The 27,957-nt window shown below is 37.0% G+C and overlaps 1 protein-coding gene across 1 annotated transcript in view; it reads right to left on the bottom strand.

Annotated features, from left to right (window-relative positions):
- Window positions 1-27,957, bottom strand: part of SYNJ2 (synaptojanin 2) — a 156,236-nt gene that overhangs the window by 67,721 nt on the left and 60,558 nt on the right. The window contains exon 5 of the mRNA XM_044675472.1: window positions 12,429-12,512. Coding sequence (XP_044531407.1) covers window positions 12,429-12,512 — 84 coding nt within the window. The remainder of the gene's footprint in view (window positions 1-12,428; window positions 12,513-27,957) is intronic.

Genomic DNA, 27,957 nt, shown 5'->3' with positions numbered 1-27,957 from the left:
TGTTTATATATATATATATGTATAAGTTTATATGTTATATACTGATTATAATATATAATGATATAACAATATTAATATAATAAAAATTATATATGTGTATGTATATATATCAGGCTCTGAAGAAATTATTTCAGCAAGATGCTTGGAATCTGTAAAGCTCTTGATACACTGGCATGTTAGATAAAGTGGGTTCTTTCACAAAAACTCCAAGACACATCCTAAAACCTTTTGGTACTTACTATTGGTATGACTTATCATGGGATCATAAATTTAGAACAGGAGGGGGCTTTAAAGGTTATTGAGTCCAGCCATCTCATTTTATTTTTTAAAGCCTTACCATTCTGTCTTGGAATCCATTCTAAGTATTGGTTCCAAGGCAGAAGAGTGGTATGTTGGGCAAGGTAACTGGGGTAAGTGAATGAGCCACCTACCTGTCCTAGCCCTCTCATTTTTCAAAGAAGTTAAATGACTTCCCAAGGTAATATAACTGGTCAAGGTCTGAGGCAGGGTTTGAATTGAAGTGTTCTAAAACTAATACGCTATCTATTCATATTATAAAAACTAGGTGGTACAGTGGATAAAATGCCAAGTATAGAGTCAAGAAGACTCATTTTCCTGAATTCAAATCTGGCTTCAGATACTTAGAATTTATGTGATTCTGGGAAAGTCATTTAAGTCTGTTTGCCTCAGTTTCCTCATCTGTACAATGAGATGGAGAAGGAAATGGCAAAGCACTTTAGTATCTTTAACAAGAAACCCCAAATGGGGTCACAAAGAAATGACCATGACTGACTAACAACAATCCATCTATATCACAGTCAAATCCTGCACACTATTGATTTTTGAATAGCCCTTCCAGCTAAGAACAGTTTTTACATTTATAAATACAACAGAGACCATGTAATAGCAATTTGGTGACATTTGCAGTCTTACCACATTGCCCAAAGTCCCAAAGATAATAAACAACAAGGCTGACATTTGAACTCAGATCTCGACTCTATAATGAGTCCTTTTTTCCATGGTGCTTCATTACCTCAAGTTCCATTTCTGATTTCTTTTTTCTTACTAACCTTGTCTCTGTTTTGGTTCTCCTAAACCGCCCCAGCTATTTCTACTCTCCCTCTTTACTTTGCCATCACAATGGATAACTTTGGGAGAAAGGGATCTAAAAAGACATTAAAAACTAGAAAGTCAAATATAAACTCCAGTCTTTGAAATTATGCTTAATAAAGATGCCATTCCTATTCTTCTTGTGTATATTGTGGAACGATCAGCTATGAAAGACTAAGCTATTCTCAATAATACAAAGATCCAGGACAATTCTGAGAGACTTATAATAAAGAATGTTATCCACCTCCAGAGGAAGAACTGTTGGAGTTGGAATGAAGATCAAAGCAGATGATTTTTTTCACTTTAATTTATTTGGGTTTTTATTTTGGAGTTTTGGTTTTATAGGATTATTCTCTGATTATTCTTGCTTGTCCCTTTTAAGTGAAAGGGTACCAAATAATTTTCTTTAACTACAGGTACCAAATAATTTTTATTTCAGATTACGTTAACTCAATGGTTTTCACAGTTGGGTCTAAAGACCCCTTTAAGACACTTTCAGGGTATCTGTGATTAAAACTATTTTCATAATAACACTAAAACACTTTAATTTCTAATAGGATAAGTATAAACAGATATAACCCACATAAACAAAAGCTCTTTTGTATACTGAATAATTTTTAAAAATGTGAAGAGGTCCTGGGACCAAAAAGTTAGAGAATAGCTGCTCTAGCCTAATGCCTAATGCAGTCAGCATAATAATAAGTTTTAAAAATGAGTGATAATATGAAGGAATAAAATATAGGCAACAGAAGGAGGTAGCAATGATGACACAATCAGTCACACCATATGTAATCAGTCAATCCATACTTAATTTGCTCTAAACCCTGTTTTTTCTTTAACTAATGACATATATATTTAGTCATTGATAAGGTTTCTGCAATGACAAGAAAGGTAATGAATGACTTCTTTGATTAGTCTATAAACAGCAATGCAAAATACACAAGCAAGGAACTCAAACCAAGATAGAGAGGTTTTTATATGCAAAATTCTTTTGGTATTTATAACCTGAAAAATCATTGACAGGTACATGTTTTTTTTTTTTTTTTCCTAGCTTTCCTGGTTCAGATGAAGTTATTAAAAGCCCATGAGGGGCAGCTGGGTAGCTTGGTGGATTGAGAGTCAGGCCTAGAGACAGGAGGTCCTAGGTTCAAATCTGGCCTCAGACACTTCCCAGCTGTGTGACCCTGGGCAAGTCACTTGACCCCCCATTGCCCATGCTTACCACTCTTCCACCTACAAGCCAATACACAGAAGTTAAGGGTTTATTAAAAAACAAAAACAAAAACAAAAAAAAGCCCATGACCATGGAAATAGGTATTGAGTGATAATACATGTATAACCCAGTAGAATTGCTTGTCAGCTCCTGGAGGGTGGAAGGAGGAGGAGAGGGAAGGAACATAAATCATATAACCATGGGGGAAAATTCTAATAAAATTAAAATAAAAAAAAAGCCCATGACTACTAGATGTGGATGACATAAGCAGGGCTGTTTTAAAATTGTAGTTTAAATGTACAACAACCAAGGGAGAATATATAGAAACACATCTGCATACAATGGCAGGACCAAGGATGTTTCTTCAAGATATGCCTCCTCACACTCAGATCTACAAGCTAAATTCTAAAATAAAGATCCAGTGCTTGCTAAGGTAGTGTGATCCTGGGCAAGTCACTTAATCCCAATCGCCTATGCTTCACTGCTCTTCTGCTTTGTAATCTATACTTCTAAGACAGAAGGTAAGGATATAAGAAAAAAAAATTCAATGCTTGGCTTCTCATCACTTCATCTGAATCAAGGATTTGCCCATTAAACTATGAAAAATTGACTTTCAGGCCTAAAATCTCAGGTGGCTGAGGTAAAAAAATGTCTCAGTTCTTTGAATATGTATCATACTTAAGAACTAGGACTGGGCAGGATTTCTTCTTTCTTTTAAGTTTTTCCAATGCCTTTTGCTTTTACATTATAGTTTCCATATATACCTCCTCCTTCCTTCAAGCTCCCCCCACAAAAAAAAAAAAAGGAAAAACAGTTGAGTCAATCCAATCAATATAGCTACCATACCCAGCATGTGTAAACCATAATTCCTGATTATTTCAAGAAAAGGAATTTATAAAAAATACTCATTTCCTCTTCTCTTTTCTCCAAGGCCAGAGCTGGCCAAATATACTGACACAACATATGTAAACAAGAACTTTTCATTTATTTCTACAGTGAAACATTCACTGGGTACCTATTACCCTAGCCTTCTGCTTTTATATCATTCTGTGCCTTCCCTCTACAGATGATTTCCTATTTATCTTGTGGATGGCTTCTTTAAATATGGCTATTTATATGTTGTCTCCATTAGAGAGTGAACTCCCCAAAGGCAGGAACAGTCTTTTTCATCTTTCTTTGTATCCCCAGCACTTAGAATCATCTTGGCATACACTAAGCTAATGGACTGATGGTTATGTTCTAGTCACTTTAGGAAACATTCAAGAAACTTAATCAAGAAGAGTAAATTCTTAGCTGGTGGTCCCTCCTACTTTGATTACATTACCAAAAAGATAGATCAGATAAATGCCCAAAACACCACTTACACCTGAATCTCAATGAGGCAGATTCAACCCAAGGATGCAGGAACATGCAGAAGGACTCATCTACTTTTTTTATCAATTACTTGAAGACTGACGGTATATATTGAACCAAACAAAATGCTGACACTTAGCTAGGAAAGATATCTAATAAATTACATGATAGGATCATGATCCAAAAAGATGTCAATAGACTAGAATGATGAGCTAAATCAAATATGATAAAATCTTTACAATCTTTACTGATTTCACTTTTTGTTTTTTAAAAAGGAGATTGGAGCAGATCCAGGAGAACATTGTACACAGAGACTGATACACTGTGGTACAATCAAACATAACAGAATTCTCTACTAGCAGCAATTCAAGGATCCAGAGCAAGGCTGAGGGACTTATGAGAAAGAAAACTAGCCACATTCAGAGGAAGAACTGTGAGGGGAGAAACACAGAAGAAAAACAACTGCTTGAACACATGGGTTGTTGGGGATATTATTGGGGATGTAGACGCTGAATGATAACTATAGTCCAATTATCAATAATATGGAATTAGGTTTTGATCAATGATACATGTAAAACCCAGTGGAATTGTGCATCGGCTAAGAGGGGTTGGGGGGTTTGGGGGAGAGGGAAAGAACATGAAATATGTAACTATGGGAAAATATTCAAAATAAAAATAAAAAATTAAATTAAAAGGAGATTGGATCTTCTTATCTCACCTAGACTGAAATGCAATGACCACTGATAAGCCCAAACCTATTTTATTGCACTGGAATGAAAGCTTTCACAAGCTCCACTTCTGAATCGAGCCAATTGCTTCCTCCTTCGGGAGCCTGGTGATCCCTTCTTGGAGGCTCACCATATTGATCCCTGCCTCTATACTAAAGTCCTTTACCTCTAGGACAATTCAGGACTTTTGAGCTCAAGTGACCAGCACTAGCCTCCCCCACAGTAGATTACAGGCTAGTGATTTCACCATTTCAAAGTTCTGAGGTGAGTTCTATGCAGCTATGCAAAATGACAACATATTTGTACCTTAGAAGCTGCTGTGGCTAAAAAAAACAAATTGACCATCCCGTGACCAACTTTCTGGCAACGAGCCTCCCTTAATTTAGCGAGGAGGATCCTTGGAAGACAGGTGGATCACCGAGCCTGTTCTCAAGACCTTTTCAACTTGGTAGGACCTGTCGGAGCTTGTACTCCACTGGCATGGCTGCCAAGAACCTGTAGTCACTTTCATGCCATGACATGGAATGGCATTTTATTTTATTTTTAAATCCTTACCTTCTGTCTTAGAATTGACACAAGGATCAGTTCCAAGGGAGAAGAGTGGAAGGAACTGGTGACTGTGGCCAAAGGACTTGTCCAAGGTTACACAGCCAAAGGGTCTGAGGCTACCTTTGAATCCAGGTCTTCCCAACTTCAGGCCTGGCTCTCTATCCACCGAGCTACCTAGCCGCCCTTAGAATGGCATTTTAGTAGAGGAAGGTGAAACATAATAGAGATAAGTGTTAAGTTTATTCCTACTAAAATTTGAATTAAGAAGCAGCATGGGTTCACTCCAGGACTTTGCTAGACACTAATGGTGAGACTCTGGGCAAGTGAGTTAGCATCTTAGTGCTCCAGACAACTCCCCAAGACAGTACATTGCAGTCCTCATCTATATTGGTTGAAAGTTTCCTTACTAAAGTTTCTGATACAAATGACATAACAAGTTTAGACCCCATCAAAAATGTCAAGTATTGCCCTCCAATTCAGAAATTTAGCTCCACAAATACAATATGTATAAAGTGTCCCCATGTTCCTGAAACCTTTGGGATTTGGTGCCTAACTCAAAATAGATGCCCCCCCTTTTTTTAACCCTTTAGAATTGATGCCAAGTATTGGATCCAAATCAGAAAGGCAATTAAGGGCTAGGCAACTGGGGTTAAGTGACTTGCCCAGGGTCATACAACCAGAAAGAATTTGGGGCCAGGTTTGAACCCTTATAGTATACTCTTTTTTTTGTTTTTGTTTTTGTTTTGTTTAAACCCTTAACTTCTGTGTATTGTCTCATAGGTGGAAGATTGGTAAGGGTGGGCAATGGGGGTCAAGTGACTTACCCAGGGTCACACAGCTGGGAAGTGTCTGAGGCCAGATTTGAATCTAGGACTTCCTGTCTCTAGGCCTGACTCTCAATCCACTGAGCTACCCAGCTGCCCCCCCTTATAGTATACTCTTGTTGATTGACCAGTCGCTATAACTCTAAGCTCAGTTACCAATCATACAGCATGGCTGCCAAAAAAGATGAAGTGGTCTCAAGAAACATTAACATAAGTATCATCTGTGAGGCAGTTTCACCCCACTTAAGATCATGGATGTTACAAATGTCTATTGGAATTTAGAGTTTACCAAGAAAATACAGGCTTCTGGAACACAAGGATAATCTCAATTTTAAATTCATATTGTAAAGATTAAAATTAATATCCCCAAATACTCCAAGTATTATTAATTTTATAAAGTTTAAATAACTTGAAGCAAGAAGGAAAAAACAGCAAAACATCAGTAAAGAAAAAGCCACTTCCCTGACTGCACAAAGGGAGAAGGAAATAAAAAAGGGAGGAGTTACAGAACTAGAAACAATAACATAAAGATGCAAACATGGGGAAGGGAAAGCATTCTGGGTAATGAAAAAAGAATTCTAGGAGATAGAGTCCAAAGGTTCAAGAATTTCTAACTATACAATATGCCTAGCACCTGGCATAAGGCTCGACACATACTCAGTGTTTAATAAATGCTAAGTGGTTGACTAATTGAGTGAAAGTGGCAATATATTAAGAGATGGAAGCACTGAGGTGTTAGAAGAAGAAGCATATGGATTCCTTTTGCAGTTCTTATTATTGGGAAAATGAGTGCCGCTGCATTTCTGTAGAGTTGAGCTGTTTTTCAGTTGCTTCAGTAGGGTCCGACCCTACTTGAGATTTTTCTTGGCAAAGATACTAGAGTGGTTGGCCATTCCCTTCTCCAGCTCATTTTACAGATGAGGAAACTGAGGCAAACAGGATTAAGAGACTTGTCTTTTTGACCATACAGCTAGTATCTGAGCCAGATCTGAATTCAAGTCTTCCTGTCTTCAAGCCCAGCACTCTATCTTCTGTGCCACCTAGTTGCCCGTCAAGGTGATTAGCATCTTGGGGGTTAGAAGGGGGACCTACACCCACAGTCTGACCATTATTTCTAGATCAGAGTAGGTGACAAAGAGTATTATGAATGTGATTTCTGGGGGAGAGACTGAGAATGTATGAGGTACAGCCATCCCCTATGGGGTGTGTGCTCTTGCTATCTTCCTCTCATGATTGGTGATGATGTTGTCTGACATTTATGAAGAACTTTAAAAGCTTAGAAAGCGCCTTAATGCATGATCTTATTTGAACTTGACAACAGTCCCCTGAGGTTGGTACACTAGCTATTACTAGAATGAAGAAGATGAGGCTCAGAGAGGCTACCACTCATGGTCAGCCTATGGTCACAGAGCTATTAAGTAGAAAGGGTGAGTATTGACTGCAACTCCAGCAATTCTTTCCACTTACTTATCCTTTGTAACCAGGATCTTCCCATTCCCAGAGCAGGGTGTTGTCTATTGCCAACACAGTTAGGTATTCTCCATCCTGAGCTAGTATTGTGATTAGAGTACCACATTTTAGGAAAGTCATTGACAAGAAAAAGAGTAAATTCAAAAGATGGACAGCCAAAGGGATGATGAGCATTTTCAGAACCATGTTTTAAAAAAATAGTTCAGATATTGGGGAAATTAGACTGTGAGCTCTTTGAGAGAAAGGATTGGGTTTTATTTGTTTTTGTTTTTGTTTTGTTTTTTTGGTCTTTCTTTGTATTTTCTGTGCTTCAAACAGTTCAGTCATTTTTCAGTAGTGTCTGACTCTTCATGACCCCATTTGATGCTTTCTTAGCCAAAGTACTAGAGTTGTTTGCCATTTTCTTGTCTAACTCATTTTACAGGTGAAGAAACTGAGGCAAACAGGGTTAAGTGATTTGCCCAGGCAAATCAGTAAGTATGTGAGGCTAGATTTGAACTTAGGAAGAGAAGTCTTCTTAACTCCAGAATGGACACTCTACCCTCTGTGCCACCTAGCTTCACTGTTTTGATTGAGCAACAGAATGATATTTACCTTGGAGGAGAAATACTGTAGGCTGAGTGGAGAGGATAGGGAGAGAAAGGGTGGCAGGAGAACATAATAATTATCTTGAAGTACATAAAAGGTTTTATAAAAGGAAAGGCAGATTTAATTCAATATAAAGAACTCATTAATTACAGTTGTCTAGACTGGAATGAACTCTTTAAGAGAGAGTTCATCAAACAAACTTTCCATATCAGATGTTTTTCTTTGTCAAAAGGGAGGGCTCAATATGGGGGCAGATAGGACAGAAACGATTTTGCTGTAAAGACAAATAGAATGATTTAAAAAAAAATGATAGTGAGTTTTTGCTAGGGAAGAATTCTTCACCAAACAAAGGATAGGTTTATGAAAGAAAACAGCCAATTTCAATCACATAAAATTTAAATAGTTTTGCATAAATAAAAATAAGTGAAAACTCAGGGCAGCTATGTGGTTCAGTGGATTGAGAACCAGGCCTATAGATGGGAGGTGCTGGGTTCAAATCTGGCCTTAGACATGTCCTACCTGTGTGAGCCTGGGTAAGTCACTTAACCCCCACTGCCTAGCCCTTACTACTCTTCTGTCTTTGAAAGCAATATACTGTATTGATTCTAAGAGGGAAGGCAAGGGCTTAAAAAAAAAATCAATCAATCAATCAGTGAAGACACTTGAATTAGAGAAATGGTAGAATGGAAAAATATTTGCATCAACTATTACCAATAAAAGTCTGATATCTAAAATATTTGAGAAACTGACACTATTTAGGTGATATAACACTAAAAATTAAATGTATAGGGGATAGGGGCAGCTAAGTGGATCAGTGGATTGAGAGCCAGGCCTATAGACAAGAAGTCCTGGGTTCAAATCTAACATCAGACACTTCTCTCTCTCTCTTTTTTTTAACCTTTAACTTCTGTGTATTGGCTCCTAGGTGGAGGAGTGGTAAGGGTGGGCAATGGGGGTCAAGTGACTTGCCCAGGGTCACACAGCTGGGAAGTGTCTGAGGCCGGATTTGAACCTAGGACCTCCCATCTCTAGGTCTGACTCTCAATCCACTGAGCTACCCAGCTACCCCCATCAAACACTTCTTAGCTGTGTGACCCTGGGCAAGTCACCTAGCCCTCACTGCTCTTCTGTCTTGGAACCAGTATTGGTTCTAAGACAGAAAGAAAGGGTTTTAAAAAAATTTACAAGGGATATAACACCAAGAGCTAGTTTTCGATGAATATCTGGCCAAAGGAAATAGTTTTCAAAAGATTAGAGGGGCAGCTGGGTAGCTCAGTGGATTGAGAGCCAGGCCTAGAGAGGGGAGGTCCTAGGTTCAAATCTGGCCTCAGACACTTCCTAGCTGTGTGACCCTGGGCAAGTCACTTGACCCCCATTGCCCACCCTTACCACTCTTCTGTCTTGGAGTCAATACGGAAGGTAAGGGTTAAAAAAAAAATTAGAAAACTACAAATGGTCGCCTGAAAAGAAGCTCCAAATTATTTAAAAACAAATAAATAAATGTAAATTAAAATAACTTTGAGTCTTACTCCTTGCAAGTTGTCACTGATGGGAAAAAAAAGTGGAAATAGTCAATATTGTAGAGGATTTAGAAGCACATTGATGAATGATTAGTGGGGCTATGAAGTAGTTGAATTCACTCCAGATTTCAGTTTGGAATCATACAAGAAAATGGACAAAAAATGTACCATATCTTTTGACCCAGAATATCCACTACCAGACATGGAAGCTAAAGACAGAAAAAAGGGTCTATTAGATACCCAAACTATTCATCTTAGCATTCATTGTAGTAGCAAAGAACTAGAAACAAAGTATATACCAACCCAACATTTGGGGAACGGTAGAAAAAACTAAGGTACCTGAAAGTGATGCATTATTACTATGCTGAAAGAAATGACAACTATAAGGAATTCAGAGAAATATGGAAAGATTTCCATAAATTGGTGCAGAGTAAATGAGCAGAACCAAAAGAGAACACTACACATAATGAAAACAATTATGTAAGTAAATAAATCACTAAAAGGAAACTGAACTCGGAGGAATGGAAAAACCAATGAAGGTCTTGGAAAACAGATAATGAAACAGAGGTGGCTGAGTTCTAGGACAGCATTTTTTCTATACTGTCAGTATATATATTGTGTGTTTGGAGGGGAGGAGGTAAAGCTAAAAAGGTATTAACAAAAATGGTTTTGTCTTTGCTTTACTTTTTTTAAATCTTATTTTCTATCTTAGTAACAACTCTAAGACAGGAAAGAGCTAGGCAATGGAGTTAAGTAACTTGCTCAGGGTCACACATCTAGGAATTGTCTGAGATCATATTTGAACCCAGGTCTTCCTGACTCAAGTCTTTGCTTTGTTTTGTTTTTTAAATCCCAATTCCCCTTAGAATCAATACTGTTTGTGTATTAGTCTTAAGGCAGAGTGGTAATGACTAGGCAATGGGGGTTAAGTGATTTGCCTGTGGTCATATAACTAGGAAGTACCTAAAACTAGATTTGAACCCATTACTCTAGGCCTGGATCTCAATCCACTGAGCCAGTTAGCTGTTCTTTTTTGCTTTGTTTTAAAGAGAAAGTTAGTGAGTTCCCCTGAAAGTGTTCAAGGGAAAGCTGGATAATCACTTATCTGGGATGCTGTGCCAAGATTCAGGTTGGTGTTAAGACTAGACCAGACATTCAAGTTCTCTTCCAATTCTAGGATTCTATGAAACCGTCAAAAGTTATTTGAAGACTCACAAGAGGAGGGGGAATTAGTTAACACACAAGCTTAATGAATCAAAGGTCTTAGTTGTCTACTTAGAAATGTTTACATCAAGGTCAAGAGCACAGTCCATTTTACTCTGCATTGGTCAACCTGCATTTGGACTACTGGTGTTTAAGTCTGGACACCCCAGTTTGGAAAATAACACTAACTAGCTCTCTAGCCAAAAAGGCAGAGTCTGAAAGTAGCATCATAATACAGCTGCAATAGCTAAAGATGTTTATCCTGGATAAGGCAAAAGAATAGATGGGCCATTAAAAAATCCTTAAAGATTTAAAAAACTTAAAAATGCAACAGACTAAAAATTCTATGTACCTCCAAAGAATAAAATTGCATCAATATATGCAAGTTACAGGGAAGTAAATTTCTCTTTAATTATAAAGAAAATTGGATAATGATTATAGCTAACATTGAAACAGACAGCCTGACAAAGTAGTGAATTTTGTGTCCCTAGAGACTGGATGACCATGAGCTAGAGAGGCTGATGAGAAGTTTCCTACTTTATGTAGGAAATTGGAGTAGAAGAATCTTTAAGAAATGTTCTAATTAGCACATTCCATAACATATAACAAATAACAAAACCAAATTTCCACAAGGAATTAAGTTTTGAGGGTCTAATCTATTCAAGGTCCACTACTGTTTCCCAGCCCATACTAGGTTGTTTTGATGGTTGCCACTTTATAATACCATTTAAGACCCAGTACAGATAGGTCATCTTCCTTCATTTTTAAAAAATTAATTCCCTTGATATTCTTGGCTTTTAATTCTCTCAGATGAATTTTGTAATTTTTTTAGGTCTATGAAATAATTTTGGAGTATTTTGATTGTTATGACATTGAATAGCTAAATTAATTTAGATAGAATTTTCATTTTTATTATATTGGCTCAGCCTACCCATGAGCAACTAATGTTTTTAATTGTTTAGATATGACTTTATTTGTGTGAAAACTGTTTTGTAGTTGAGTTCATATAGCTCCTGAGTTTCTCTTGGCAGGTAGACTCAATATTTTATATTAGAAATCTAGTCTTTACATTTCTCATTTCCCCTCCCTGCTGAGATCCCAAATTAGTCTGGCTCAGTCTACCTCAATGGAGAACTCAATGAACAAGACAGTATGTCATTTCATCGATGACAAAAGTGTTCTTGGAACTTATCACCACACACACTGATCTCTTCCAGGGAGACAGACATAACTGAAATGTCTCTGGCATCAGTCAGTGGCCAATGTTTCAAATGACAGTGTATATTTTTAGTAATCATAGGAAAGATCAGTATAAAATTCTCATATAGCTCTGAAAGTCTCCTAATCTTAGATCCATTGTATGTCAGCCTAAGACCCACAAGAAGTTATTAAAACTATCTTTCAGCCTTTCTCTGGATATTAATACAATCCTCAAGAAAAGCAAAAACTTGATTGTTGTTTTGGAAAAATTGGAAGTACTTTAGCATTGCCCTGGCATTATTAAGCTACCCGATAACATCCAAGACAGAATACATGACTGTTAGTTTGTACGGCACAGAAAACATTTCAACGTATATCCCAGCCATTAGTGAAGAAAACACATTCTTTAATAATTGAGTTTTATAATAGGGAATTATAGAGCAACTCTTTCATGTAGATATTATTTATTTGTATATACTATATACATTTTTTTTCTAAACAATCTTTTAAAGATCCAGTAAAAAAAAATAGCTCAATACAAAGACATTTTAGGTCAAGAGAAAAGTCAGAAATGATGCTATTTCAAAAAAAAACCTTCTTTTTGAAGAGCAGGTAGGTTGGTTAGGTGAAAGGATGAAAGATGGTGTCAAGAGGTTTCCTCGTTACCTACCTGAAGCCCTGGCTGCTCCCAGAATAATGGAACGGAGCCTCTGATCTGGACAAAAGACGACACGCCATCATCCATGTAAATTGTCTGTAGCCACAAGGAAACAGAAAGGGAAAGATATTCTTCAATGAAACCGAACGTCCCAGGGCTCCGCAACCAGATACTTCGGCTTGAGACGTGAAACCTGATAGAAGGACAGGCAGCTGATTTCAGCACACTCTAGTCTGACAGAGCTCGGCTGGTTCCTCACCCTAATGCCCTGGGCAGAGAGGGCCAGAGGGTAGCATGCTTGCTTTCCATTTGCCTCCTGGTGGAGCCTCCAAATTCTGACTAACCAACAGCCACCCTCAAGTATTACTTTAGAGCACTGGTTCCCAAACTTTTTTGGCCTAACACCCTCTTTCCAGAAAAAATATTACTTAGCCCCCTGGAAATTAATTTTTTTTTATTTTAATAGCAATTAATAGGAAAGATAAATGCACCTGTGGCCATCACCGCCTCCCTGGATTATTGCAGCACCCACCAAGGGGCGGTAGTGCCCACTTTGGGAAAATCACTGATTTAGAGGAAGACTCCAACTGGTGGCAAGGGTCTAAACTCCATTGTTCCCTGCTTTTTGGCCGGGTTGGCTCCACCAATTATATCTCAAAGGACCTTCACGAAAACTGGGGTAATGCCCCTCATTGGTTTAGAAATGGAAGCAAGATTTGTTCCATTTTGCATTCAATATATTCCTTTTCAATCTTTTATTTTTACCTTGGCAAGATCATCACGGTACTATGGGTAAATATAGCTATTTCTTTCTCTGTAAAAAAGTGGCTTGTTGGGTGTCTTTTGAGAACGTTTCTGGCTCTCAGAGCTTTTATTCCCATGCCTTCAACAAAGGGATATTTTTTAAAAGGAACCAAACCAAATATTTTAAATATTAGCCATATCCAAAACCAGAAATATAGATCAGGTATTCTTAACCTGGTGTCTGTGAACTTGCTTTTGAAAAATATTTTCTTAACTATTTCAATAATTGGGTTCTTTTACAATCCTATTATTTTATTTAATCCATCTAGTAACATTATTCTAAAAAGAGGTTATAGACTTCATCACACTGCCACAGAGGACTAAGAACTCTACACGAAGAGAGAAAAGCTACAGCATGTGTGGCTATTTATCACGACCCTTTTCCAACTGTAAGATTATGTATAAGATGCATATATTAAGTGTAAAGATACTTAGCACATTCATAATACCATAAATATATTATTTCCTTTATATATTTTAAAGTATTCATACATAATATAGACATGTTCATATATTTGTAACATGCAGCTATTAAACATATTATATAAAATATACATTATATATGTGTCTATATATATATTATTTGTTGTTCAGTTGTTTTTTAGTTGTGTTCCAATTCATCATGACCTATTTGGGGTTTTCTTGGCAAATTTATTTTAATGATTTGCCATTTCCTTCCCCAGCTGATTTTATAAAAGAGGAACTGAGGCAAACAGGGTTAAGTGACTTTGTCCAAGGTCACAGAGCTAATAAGTGTCTGAGGCTAGACTTGAACTCGGCAAGAAGAGTCTTCCTAACCCCAGCTAGCTGCATATATATATATAATAAAATTACAAATGGAAAAAGGAAATGACAGTCTAAATGTAGCTTTAATATATATACATCTATGTATACACACATATGTATATCTATATATGCAGTTTAAAGTAGCCTTATGCTTAAATATAAATCTATATCACATCTACAATATATGTATAATATATTATATAGTTGTAGATATATCATATCTACATATACAATATAAAATATAGATGAAAAGGGTGATGACAAATGCATGTGTATATATATATAAATATTTTAGATGGAAAAAAGTCATGATAAATAGTCACACATACTTTATGAGTATGTATGTATAATAGATGGAAACGTGTGTGTATATAAATAAAATAGAAATGTTTATATATAATAGATTTAAATATATATATAATAGATAGAAACATGTTTGTACATAATAAATGGAAATGGTTTTATATGTAATAGAAATATGTTAATATATAATAGGTGGAAACATGTTTATATATAATAAATGGAAATGGATTTATATAATAGATACAAACATATAAAAATGTTTTTCTATATAATTGAAATATGTTTATATATAATAGATACAGTTATATATAATAGATGGAAATGTTTTCCTATATAGTAGAATTATGTTTATATATGCTAGATACAAATGTGTGTCTATACTAGATACAAATAAATGGAAATGTTTTTATATATAATAGAAATATGTTTATATAATAGATGGAAACATGTTTATGTATACTAGATACAAATAGATGGAAATGTTCTTATATATAATAGAAACATATTTATATAATAGATGGAAACATGTTTATATATAATAGACACAAATATATTTATATATAATAGATGGAAATGTTTTTATGTATGTGTGTGTGTGTGTGTGTGAGTGTGTGTGTGTTTATACGTGCAGCTAGGTTTGGTACAGAGATAGTCAAGAAGACCTGGGTTCATATCGAACCTCAGATACAATTTTTTTTTTTGCCCAGGGTTAAATTCCTTACTTAACCCTGTTTGCCTCAGTTTCTTCAGCTGTAAAATGAGTTGGAGAAGGAAATGGCAAAGCATTCTAGTATCTCTACCAAGAAAACCCCAAATAGGGTCACAAAGATCTGGATACAACTAGATAACAACAAATATGTGTGTGTATATATGTATATAGTAGACATCAGATATCTATAAGATATAACATTTACTATATGATGTATATTATAGATATGTTATATATAATGCCATATATATTATATATACCTATATCATGTATAATATAAACTATAGATGGAAAAGGGCCATGACAGATATGTGTGGACATATATATATATAATTGTATTATAATGTATTATATTATATTATACACACACACACACACACACACATCCCCACACTCTGTCCATACTTAATGAGCTCTATCAGTTCATGCTCTGCACACTGAGTTTTCCAGAAGGCACTACTAGGCTGTTGCCTAGAAATAGAATATTTTCCCTCACATGGTCATTAAACAGCACACTGACTCCCAGTTTACGTAGGATAGGACAAGAAGGTAAAGAACAAAAAGTACGGCCCAGAGAAGCCAAGGGAAAAGGTCTCGAGGCTCCGTGGAATGCTCTGCCTTTTATCTGGGTAACTGGAGCCTGCCTTGGCAGAGCGCTGGCCAGGGTAATGCGGCGAGTCTTTTCCATTTCTTACCAGTGTGCTACCTTACACTGTAGCTTTCCATGGAGAGCTCGATCATGCTCAGATCACCCATGCATTAGTAATCGGTGTCAGTGGAAGACTTGAAAATTAGATGGCATAGTTTCCCTGGACTATGGGAATGACATGTCCCTATACCTGGGCCCTCTTCCTGACACCCTTTATCTTTTTATCTCAGGTAGGAAGTACTTTGATGAAAGCAAATTTGCTAATATTTGGAATGGGGAGAGCTCTCAGCAACTTTAGTAGCGTTTACATTTTTACTGTTGAGAGGTAAAGTGGGTTATAGTAGAAAGAAGGCTGGATTTGAAAACAGAGGACATAGGTTTTTAATTATTTTTAATGAAGCATTTTTATTATATTAATTTTAAATATTAATCATTTTAAAATTGCAATTAAATTATCTCTACCAATTGATATCTGTGGGACCCTAGGCAAGTGTCTTAAACTCTTCGGGCCTCCGTTGTCTCATATGTAAAATGAGTTGAAATCAAGACTCTCTAAGCTCTTTTCTACTTTTAGGTTTTATGAGCATATCACATATATAATTTTTGAAGGGGGGGGGGACTCTTTTAGTAATTAATTTCCTTCTACCAATGCAAGTACAAACCATACATCCAGTTGGCATCAGAGACCAAATCTGAATCAAGGTCTTTCTTACTTTGAGACCAGGTCCCTAATCACTATACCATTCTGCCCCTTATTTATATTATTAATTGCTTTAACTTCTCAAGAGGGCATGAATTATAGGTCCTATGTTTCTTTTCTTTTTTTTTAAACCCTTAGCTTTCATTTTAGAATCAATACTAAATATCAGTTCTAAGGCAGAAGAGTGGTAAGGGATAGCCAAGTGGGATAAAGTGACTTGTCCAGGGTCATATAACTAGAAAGTATCAGAGGTCATATTTGAATCCAGGAACTCCCATCTCCAGACCTGGCTCTCTAATCACTGAGCCACAGGCTCTGCATTTCTTGGGAAAGCCTCTTTTGGGGAACATTTTCATACAATGACAAGTTACACTGAAGCCCAGGGTCTAATACTAATCAACAATCACTCTTCTCCAGGGGAAAACAATCCAGGCTTTAATGAAGTTTGCTAATAGTCATTCTCTGTGTCCAACATTAACCTTAGTTCCTCCTTAGTCAAGACAAGCAGACTGGGCTAGAAAAACTGTGAAGAAGTTGAAAATATACTATGAAAAGCCTAATGCTGCCTCCTGGCTGACAACGGGGAACCCCCTCTCCCCCAAAGGTGGGTTCATTTCATAGCCTTTCCCCCTCACCAGCAAAGTCTTCCATATTAACTTCCAAGAGAACTATTCTTATCTAATAAACCAATGGCCACTGTTTACTGGGGTGCTTTTAATTGCTAACTCATTTGCTTTTTTATTGAATTGTCTTTATCCATAGGTGAGTCATAAAGGGGAAAAGAAATTTGTGGGCAAGAGGGCCTTTCTGGAACTTTCACTGATTTGGAATCTAGAACCAATTTCTATCACATCTGTGTCTGTAAAATTTGAGCTATTGACTGATGAACATTGGCCAAAAAACAAAACACAAAAAACAACTGTTAATCTTCCCCAATCAGATTCTTGTTAACAAGCACAAAAATATTCTCTTAAATTCTATATAATAAAAACATTTTTATTTAAATTAAAATTTGGGTTTCAAAATGCTCTTATGACTTTTATATTTCATTTTTGCAATGATATTTTTAAACCCTCACTTTCTATCTTAGTAACAATTTTAATGGGTTAAATGACTTACCAAGGGGTCACACAATTATAAAGTGTCTGAGGCCAGATTTGAACCCAGGACCCCCCTGACTTCAGGCGTGGCACTCTATCTATGATGCTGCCAAACTGCCCTTTATTTGCAATTACAGTTATCCCTTCCACACTGTGACTTTCCCCATTGTGGTTTTGATATATTGTGCATTAGCATAAGAAATTAAAATGAAATTTTGGAGAAGTTTTACAGAAGCCACAGACAATACATGAAGGCCACCAGATGAGACAGAAAAGGTTTAGAAACTCTTTATACTGAACATTTACCTACGTATAACCTATGACCAAATACTGAATCTAGATTTTACAATAAGGTACTATAAATACTCCATTAAAGAAAAAGACAATATTCAGACTTTTTCTCTGATACAAAGGGAAGGCCAAAAAATTTTATGTGATTTTCTACAATATGAGGGGGGTAGGAGGTGATGCACCCCTAAACTTCAGGATATGGATGGGATACCTTTTTGTCTTTAAATTTATATTTATTGTACTTAAATGGACTTAAAATTTATATTTAAATTGATATTTATGGTTTCAGCCAAGAATATCTGGAGACCAGCCTATTCATAAAAGTTTCAGAAGCTAAAAGTTATAAATTGAGGGGCCAATATTATAGCTCAAAAAAGAATCCTATTTTACTATTTTAAAGAAGCAAGAACTCTTTCTACTCTCCTTGGGGTGGGGAGTATGAAAATAAATTAGTTGAATGTCAGTTAACTTCCTTACAAGTGGCATAGTCGATGGAAATGCCACTTGCTAAAGAGTTGACTTCCTTTTAAGAAAAAATACCTTTCTCCATTAGCATCACCCCCCGAATTACAGAAAAGAGAACAGAACAACAAGAATAAAAGGAACTACTACCCTTCCCTGGCTCATAAATTACACTGCATTTTAAAGAAAGGTTTATTTTTTTTATTTTTTAAACCCTTAACATCTCTGTATTGGCTCCTAGGTGGAAGAGTGGTAAGGGTGGGCAATGGGGGTCAAGTGACTTACCCAGGGTCACACAGCTGGAAAGTGTCTGAGGCCATATTTGAACCTAGGACCTCCCATCTCTAGGCCTGACTCTCAATCCACTGAGCTACCCAGCTGCCCCTAAAGAAAGGTTTTTAATATAACTTAAGACATCCTAGTGAGGTCTTGAAAAAATATTTCTTTCCTGCTCTGCAATTCTTAAAGTATCACAATGACCCTTGAGCACTTAGGATTAATCAGGAACTTTATCTTCAAAACCCAAACAAGTCAAATATTTAGCTCTGGCCTATTTTTTTTTTTTTTGGGTAAGCTGAAGGCTTCTTCTTCCATTTTATGTCTACAGGCTGAGTCATAACTGCAAATCAGCCCACCAGATATGACTCACTTCAGAGCTGAAAAGGTACAATTCCAAAGGAAGCTAAGGAAGGCCACATTCACACACATGCACACACAAGCTGCCAACCTTAGATTGTTTATTTCTCTTAAGAAAAATATTAAGGAAAATGAACAAAAGAAAGATTCCTCCCTTTTTCAGAAAGTCTGGGCATTTAATCCATACAAAGAATCAAGTGAGCATACCTTTGAAATCCCCCAATGCTTTAAAAAACAAAACAAAACCCAAAACCAAAGATATCACCCTTTATTCAGTCACTGGATCCAAATGATGACCTCACAGGCAATTAGTCAGCCATATACTATGAGTTTACTACAGGAATTGCACTTCCAAATGATTAATGAATGTCTGTCGGAACAAGGAGAGCTTAGGTCTTCAAGTTCAAAGCCTTCACTTTTTTCCTTTGAATACCCTAAAGAAGAAAGGAGCAAAACTACCTCTTTCTTCCAGGCCAGTGGCATTTCCTCTCCATCTCATCGCTATTCAATAATGAACATGGCAGTATCTATGTGCCAGACACTGGTCAGGGAAGGGAAAAGGGTAGAGAAAAGAAGACGATGAGTACACAAACATGTATGATACCAGTGGAACATGGGAGAAAAAAAGAGAGACAGATAGAATACTAGAAAGAAAATGTCAGGGTAGAGAGATGATTTTCACCTGGCAGTAGAGTTGAGGGATGAATTTCAGGAAAGACTTCTTGGAGGAGGTGTTGTTCCCTGAGTTAAACCTTGAAAAAAAGACAATTTCAACAAGCAAAGAGGAGGAGAGAGAGCCAGCCAGGGATGGGTGGATGGGCTAAACTAAGGCAAGAGAGTGAAACTGAAGGCTACACAAATTTCAGTAATTATTGGGCTGGAATGTAAAGAAAAATAAAGAATGATGTAAATCTGGGCAGGAAGGCCAGAGACAGACTATAAAAGGTTTCATGTGCTATAGTTTAGGAGTTTTTATTTTATCCTAGAGAATACAGGGAGTCACCAGAGATGTTTGAGCAAGGGAATGACCCAGGCTTTAGGAAGATTATTTCAGCAGTTCTGTGAAGAAGAAGGAGAGCTTAGGTCTTCAAGTTCAAAGCCTTCACTTTTTTCCTTTAAATAGCCTAAAGAGAGGAGGGATAAAAATAGCTTTCTTCTAGACCAGCAGCATTTCCTCTCCATCTCATCTCTATTCAATAATTAATACGGCAGTACCTTTGTGCCAGGCACAGAAAAGAGGTAAAGGAGAGATAAAGTCGGGAAGTTATAGGTGTAAAACAGGTAAAAGGTAATAAGGTCCTGGGTGTAGGTAGTGACTTTTCAAGTGGGGAAAAGAGGGACAGGGTAAGAAATGGTGGAGGAAGAGTTGCCTTTGGCAATGGCTTAAATGCAGGGGAGGAAAGAGGAAAATGACTCTGAGGTTTTGAGTTTCTATGTCAGCAAACCTACTGAGAGAAATAAACTCCCTCTAACTGTTAGAAGTGATTCTTAAATGAAAGAATGAATGAATGATCATCCATTAGTCCTAATGGTGAGGTTGGAACAGTTACAAGGGAGGGTTATCTGAAGCCAGATTTTTTCATTGAACCCACTGTGGCTCATGAGAAAACAGGCAGAGTTTGGGCAACTTCTAGAAGATTAGGACCCAAAAGTATTTCAGAGGACTTCCAAAGGGTAACCCTTCAGTCAAGCCAGTCATCCAGAAAATCTTTCACTTCTGTTAAAAAAAAAACAAAAACCAAAAAACTTCCCAATCACAATCCTGTGGAGGCACTGCTCAACAGAACTGGAGGTGGGAGACCAGAGAGAGGGAGGAATCAAAGATGACTTGAGATTTCCAGCCGGGGGGACTGGGAGGCACCAGCCACTGCAGAGGAAGCTCAGATTGCAATTCTCCCTCCCACCACAGCCTCGGCATTGGTCTTTACAATCAAGCAGATGCTTTCAACCTGCTGGCTTGGCTACCCCAACAATGAGAACAAGTTTGGGAGCTTGACATTTCTCTCACTTAAAAAATGTCAAGATTCACTGGGATATTGGTGACTTAATTACCTGGGAAAACTAACCTCAGTTGTGTTTATGTGTTTTCAAGCAATTTCATTGGAAAGGAGGAGGGATGCTAGGAACTAGAATGTACTTTGTTATTTTACTTTATGTACAATCTATTTTTCTATAAAATTCAGGTTCATAAACAGGCTCATGTACTTACCTCCATGCCTAGAAGGATCCCTGCATGACTGGGGACTACAGATCCCCATTCATAACACATAGGAGGTAGAAAATGATAGAGAAATCTATTTGGTAAGCATGGTTCTAAAGAAAAAAACAAGGGCAACTAGGTGGCTCAGAGAATAAAGAGCCTGGTCTAGAGATAGAAGGTTCTGGGTTCAGATCTGTCTAGACACTTCCTAGCTTTGTAATTCTGGTCATGTCAGTTAATCCCAGTTGCTAAGCCCTTACCAGTCTTCTGCCTTGAAACCAATGCCAAGTATTGATTCTAAGATGGAAGACAAGGGTTAAAAAAAAGAGCGGGGGGGGGGGGGGCCGGGGCAGAGCAGCTAGGTGGCAGCTAGGTGGCTTAGTGGATTGAGAGTCAGGCCCAGAGATGGGAGGTCCTGGGTTCATATTTGGCCTCAGACACTTCCCAGCAGTGTGACCTTGGGCAAGTCACTTAACTCCCATTGCCTAGCCCCTACCACTCTTCTGCCTTGGAACTAATATACAGTATTGACTCCAAGATGGAAGGTAAGGGTTTTTAAAAAAAAAAAAAAAAAAAAGGCAGAAAGAAAAAAATGTAGACAATATAACAAGTTTTGTTTCATATGCATATAAATATAGCCTTATCTTCCTTTGTTCTCACTAGATGCAGCCCAGACATTGACTAGCACAAAACTCTTCACTTTGCTACTCAAGCAATTGCTAAAAATGTGTAGAATGAAGGCCCCCTCTTTATCATCAAAAGACACTCTTGGCAGGATAGGAGAAATTCAACTGCTTGATGGGTATAGCTCTGATGGGTGCGTGCTCTAATTTTTTGAAAGTTGTTTTTTTTTTTTTAACCATAAAAGACCAATTGAAGAGTTGAAATACACAAGTGATATGGCAGTGGACTTATCAAGGAATGTACCCTGAAATGATGAGGTAGAAAATCTGGACTTGATTCTCAGTTTTGTCATTCACTAACTGCGTGACCTTAAAGAAATTACCAATGTGCCTGGGCCTCAGTTTCTTCTTTTTTTAACCAACCAACAAAACCTTGTTAAGCCCTTACTAACAAAAAAAGATTTGACTGTGGTATATGATCTTAGTGGAAAACTATTGTGATATAAGAATTGATGAGCAGGATGATTTTGGGAAAAGCTGTAAAGACTTTCCTGAACTGATACAAAGTGAAATGAGCCAAACCAGAAGAACATTGTACACAGTCACAGCAATATTTTTTGATGAACAACTGTGGCTAACCTAGTTATTCCTAGCAATACAGTGACCCAAGATAATCCCAGAGAATAATAATGAAAATGCCATTTGTCCTTAGAAAAAGAAATGATGGAGTCATTTTTTCTTAATATCTCTTCCATAAAATGGCTAATATCAAAAAATGTTTTACATGATTACACATATAAAATCTACATCAGATTGCTTACTGTCACAGGGAAAGGAAAGGGATGGAGGGATTGAGAGAAGGAGGGTGAGAGAAAATTTAGCAAAGTTTTTAAAAAATTCAATGTTAATTTTTTACATATAAATAGGGAAAAAAGAAAATATTAAAAAAGAAAAAAATGGAAAAGACATGGAGCTTCAGGAAAAAGGAGCCTATAAAGATGAAGTGACTTTCCTAAGGTCACCAGGCAGAGATAAGATTCAAACACAAATCTCTGACTTTAAATTCTGTACTTTTTGTACTATACCATCCTGACTTTTTTAAGGCACTACATAATATGGCACTTAGACTGGACATTTAATATAGAATATTATAACGATAATGATTTGAAAAAAATGCTTACACTATCTTCCCCAAGGGATTGATGGGAGGGCCAAATTAGCTAATAAAATACCTATATAATATGTTTAAAGCATTTGGTAAGGCAAAAAGCACTGTCTAAGCAAGAACCATTATTCCCCTCCGATATACAGATATACTTTCCTGCCAACAAGAGGGATTTTTGCCTCTTTCTGGGAAATGTTGTTTACTTTCAGTCATCCCTCTTCATCTTACTTTGTCCCACTACATACTAGAAAAAGATGATCCAAGTACCTATTTACAGTCCAAGGAAATGAAAAATATTACTTAAAGTTCCCCTGATAAATATTTAGAATAGGTATCCACATAATTATTTAATAAAAGCCACTGGGAATAAAGATCTTCCGAGACAGTAAGCTAACCAGACATTGGAATGGAAAAGATCATCTCATCTCACTGACATGGAAAGAAAGGGAAGGGAAGAGATTTTTTTCCCCTTCAATTGTTTGAAAACACAGAGGATTACAAATTTCATGTAATCCTAGTGTTGGAGAGAGCAGATTTCCAAGAGCTCATAATAGGATGCCAAAGCGTATCTATAACAAAGGAAACTGGCACAAATGAGATAGTATGTTCTCAAGAATAAAAATCAGATGATACAAACAAATAGTTCCATAGAGGGAGAAGAGAGAAATGTCAATTTACTGATTAGTGTGAATTTTAGAAACCACATGCAGAAGATGGAAGGAAGGCAGGTAAATAAGAATGAATACAAGTATTCCATAACAATGGTGTCAGGAATGCTGTCAAGCTTGGCATTCTACCAAAGAATGCTAATGACAACGAAAGGAACTTTTTTTTAAAGCTATGTAGCAAGTGGGAGGAAGATGGAAGAAGGACTAAAAATGTTGCACAGGATGGATAATAAAAGATAAGCAAGAGGAAGTAGAACTATTCAATTTCTATTTCATTTCTGTTTTCTCTACCAAGGAGAATGGTTTTTAGACTGCGTAGTGGCTTTTTCTTTTAAACCCTTACCTTTTGCCTTAGAACCAATACTATGTATTTTGGTTCTAAGGCAGAAAAGGGATATGGGCTAAGTATTGGGGGTTAAGTGACTTACCCAGAGTCACACAGGTAGGAATTGACTGAGGTCAGATTTGAACTTACTTATGTCCTCCCAACTCCAGGTCTGGCACTCTATCCACTATACTACCTGCCCATTAGAAGTTAGTTATGAAACAAAATTAGTTGAAAGAATTGAGACCCAAGAAAAAAAAGATACTGAAATTCCACTTAGGGGCTCTCAATGAATTTATGTCACCAGCTCTGAACCAACTATATCTCAAGACGGTGCTGTCAAACTCAAATAGAAACATGGGACACTATATTGCAATAAGGTTCATTGTTGATGTAGAAAACCACATATTAACATTATCTATTTTTATTGCATTCGTACTTATTTTGTTAAATATTTCCCAGTTACATTTTAATCTGATTTGGGCCTCACTCTGGAGTGTTGTAAGCTATATATGTTTGGCATCTTTGCTCTAAGATATGGAAAGAGATGCTACAGGATTACAGACAAGCAAACATAATTTTACTTGTCTCAAATCCTACTTTTTTCTAAAAGAGAAAATGATGGATTCATCAAACCAAAGTCCTGTAAGCATGACTTCCATTTCTGGTAAAAATTCTAAAACATTATTGATTGTTTGTAAGCATCAGTTACCATGAGCCAGCCTGACTTCATCCAAAACATATCACATCAGACTGACTTCATTTCCTTTTTTGACAGGAATATATTGGTAGATCAGGAGAATTCAATTTAATTCAAGAATATTTTAAGTGACAATTACGTGGCAAGCAGTGGATAGAAAAATACAAAATGAAAACAATCATTGCCCTCAAAGAACTTACATTCTACTTATTAGGCAGTGGAGGAGGGCTATAGCATTTATATGGATAAGCAAATATAACTGGAAATAACTAGGGAAATGAGTCTGAGTCTTGAAGAAATCTAAGAATTCTAAGAATAAGGTGTGCATTCCAGGCTTTTGGGGTAGCTCCTCTGAAGGCCTAGAGGATGGAATGCAAAGTTTGGGGAAATAAAAGTAGAATTGTTTGACTGAATCATAAAGTATGTGAAGAAAGAAATAGATAAATATAAAATAGTTAAAGACAAAACCATGTAGTACATTAATTAACAATGAGGAGGAGAAGAAAAGAATCAAGGATAAATAACTACAAGATTCCAAACTTGACTCATGAAGGAGAGTATCCTCAATAGAAACAGGGAAATTTGGAGGAGGGATGAGTTAAGGGGCAGACAGTATATTTTGGACTTGTTGAATCTGAGATACCTACAGGACAACCAGTTGGAAATGTCCATTGGACAGTGGACTCTGGATCTTAGGAGATAATAAAGCTAGACAAGAAGCAGCATGGCATCATGGATGGAGAAGCCACCCTCAAAACCAGGTTCAAGTCTCATTTCAAATAGTTATTAGCTGTATAATCCCAGGCAAGTCATTTCTGGGCCTTGGCTTCCTTAATCTGTAAAAGGGGGATAACAACAGCATCTACCTCTCAGGTTGTTGTGAAGATAAAATGAGATGATATTTGTGAATTTACTACAAGGCTTATAGTATGTGGTAGGCTTTATGTAAATATTATCCATTAAAAAAAGATTAATCACTAAACTTTAGATGGCAGTATGTGGTAATATGTATGGCAGGAAAGCATTGGGTATAACCTATACTAGATTATTTATTGCCTGGGGTACGAGAGGTGAAGGAGTGAGAGAATCCGAATAATAAAATTTCAGAAAACAATTGTTTCTACATGTAATTAAAAAAAAGTTAAAAAAAACTAGATTGAAGTGTGGGTACTGATCTGGAAAGGTAGAGGAGTTTTTTTTGTTTTGTTTTGTTTTGTTTTGTTTTGTTTTAATTAGAAGCTCCCTATACCAATGAGATCACAGGTATGGTTCAAAACCTTCTCTACACATAAATAATAGTAGAATAGAAATGAATGAAATAAATGAGAAATAGAGAAAGAAGAAGAGAGGCCCAGGACAAAGCCCCAAGGGAATTATGGCTGTTGAAGGTTGAGACACGAATGAGAAGCCAGAAAAAGAGACTAAGAAAATAGTCAAACAGAAAGAAAGATAAAGAGGATGGAGCTATAGCGGCACAAAAACTGAGGGGAAATAGCTTGTCTGAGAGAAGGAGTAGTCAATAACCTAAAACAACTGCAAAAAATATCAAAAGGGGTGAGGACTAAAAGGCCATATGATTTAGCAATTAAGAGATCATTGGTAACCATGGAGACAGCTTATTCAGTAAAGTAGTGGGATCAGAAGCCAGACTGCAAGCAGGTTAAAAACTGGGTAAGGAACAAACACATGGAAGTGATTATTTCCTAGGAGTTTGACTATGAAAGGAAGGAGATATAAGCCACGAAGGTTAAGAATGGGGAAGAAGTGGGCACATTGGTGGGCAGCAGGGATGGAGTCAGATGAGAGAGGAAAACAGGGAAAAAAGGAGCAAGTTCCCAAAGAACATAATGTGTAGTTCTAGGCAAAGAGTCTCTCTTCTTCAGACTGGAGCAAAGGAAGAGAGGCTGATTTAGCGTAGTTTGAGAGTTTTAGAATAGGGGAGGAGAGCTTATGACAGATGGTCTCTGTTTTCTCAGGAAAGTGGGAGCTAAGGTCCTCTGATGAGAGGCAGGCTAGTGATGCTGTAGGAAGCTTGAGAAAAAAAGGGAGAGCTTTGTAACAGCTTCTGTGGGAAGTGTAGTGAAGAGTTTGTCAAGAGAAGATGAAAAGGGTTGTCATATAGCTATAAGGGCCCAGTTAAGATTGGTTAACATAGTGGGCAGCTAGGTGTCCTGGATTCATATCTAGCTTCAGACCCTTCCTAGCTATGTGACCCTGGGCAAGTCACTTAATTCCCATTGCCCAGCCATTATCTTCTTCTGTGGAACCAATACACAGTATTCATCCTAAAACAGAAGGTAAGGGTTTAAAAAAAAAAAAAAAAAGGAAATGAGGCCAGCCTTGACCCTGGGAAAATTACTTAACTCCACTGCCTAGCCCTTACCCTTCTTCTGCCTTAGAACCAATGCACAGTATTGATTCTAAGATGGAAGGTAAAGGGGCTTTGGTTTTGTTTTTTTTTTAAGATTAGTTAGCATAAATTGGTAATAGACCACAGTCAACCCAGCTGTATGACTTCTCCAGGTTAAGTTTGACTAAGATATAGCAAATGTGGGTTTCAGAAATGTTATTCATAAAAAATCCCTTATGGTATCCTTGTAGGAATGTTGAATAGATAAGAAAGGAATGAAGATACTGACAAGATACATTCAAAACTGGTAGAATAGCAGGAACCAAAGACCTGAAAGAGGTGGGAAAAAAAAAATCCTACCAGTGTAGAACAAAGGACCAAATTTAATAAAAGTCCATTTTAACAAGATCAGAAAAATCTAGGTCTTCCTCACTCTAAGAATGGCAATCAATCTATACTATGCCTACACATTGCCTCTCTTTTACTTCTAAAGGATAATTTAAAAGCAGGAGCATACATCTCTTCTAGAGACCATTCCTTTCCCAAGGTGACTGCTATTTCCCCTGGTCAGAAAAGCCCTACAGCCAAGCCATTAAAGCTTGACAAGAAGTCAAGCTTTCTTATGCACTAATCAAATCATTTTCCCTTTTATAGCCCCTGTTCCCAGACTATCCAAAGTCCTCATAAGAATTGGTTCAGTCACAGATACGAGAGGGAGAGGCCGACAAAAATACCTATGGGCACAAAATAAATATAAGGTGTTTGGATGTTGTCATCCATGGGGCAATGCTCCACTTGTGAATTTCATCAGAGTTTTCCCCTGTCATAAGTTTACCACTGTCTTATATTCTTTAAAAATCTACCCTGTAGACTTCAAATTAAAGGCAGGAGTTGTAAACAGCATCCCAGGGAATGAGAACAGAATTAAAAAAAGATCAATGGAAGATTAAACAGATGGTTCCATTCCATGGCCACTGAAACCAACTGCTCCCTTACTCTCAAATTCCACAACTCTCAAATGCCATGATTTGCTTCTAGGATAAAGCTTTTAAAAAATCAATTTAGAAGAA

The sequence above is a fragment of the Gracilinanus agilis genome, chromosome 4 (genome assembly GCF_016433145.1).
Source record: "Gracilinanus agilis isolate LMUSP501 chromosome 4, AgileGrace, whole genome shotgun sequence".
Classification (NCBI taxonomy): Eukaryota; Metazoa; Chordata; class Mammalia; order Didelphimorphia; family Didelphidae; genus Gracilinanus; species Gracilinanus agilis.
This window is presented reverse-complemented; position numbering and strand designations above follow the sequence as displayed.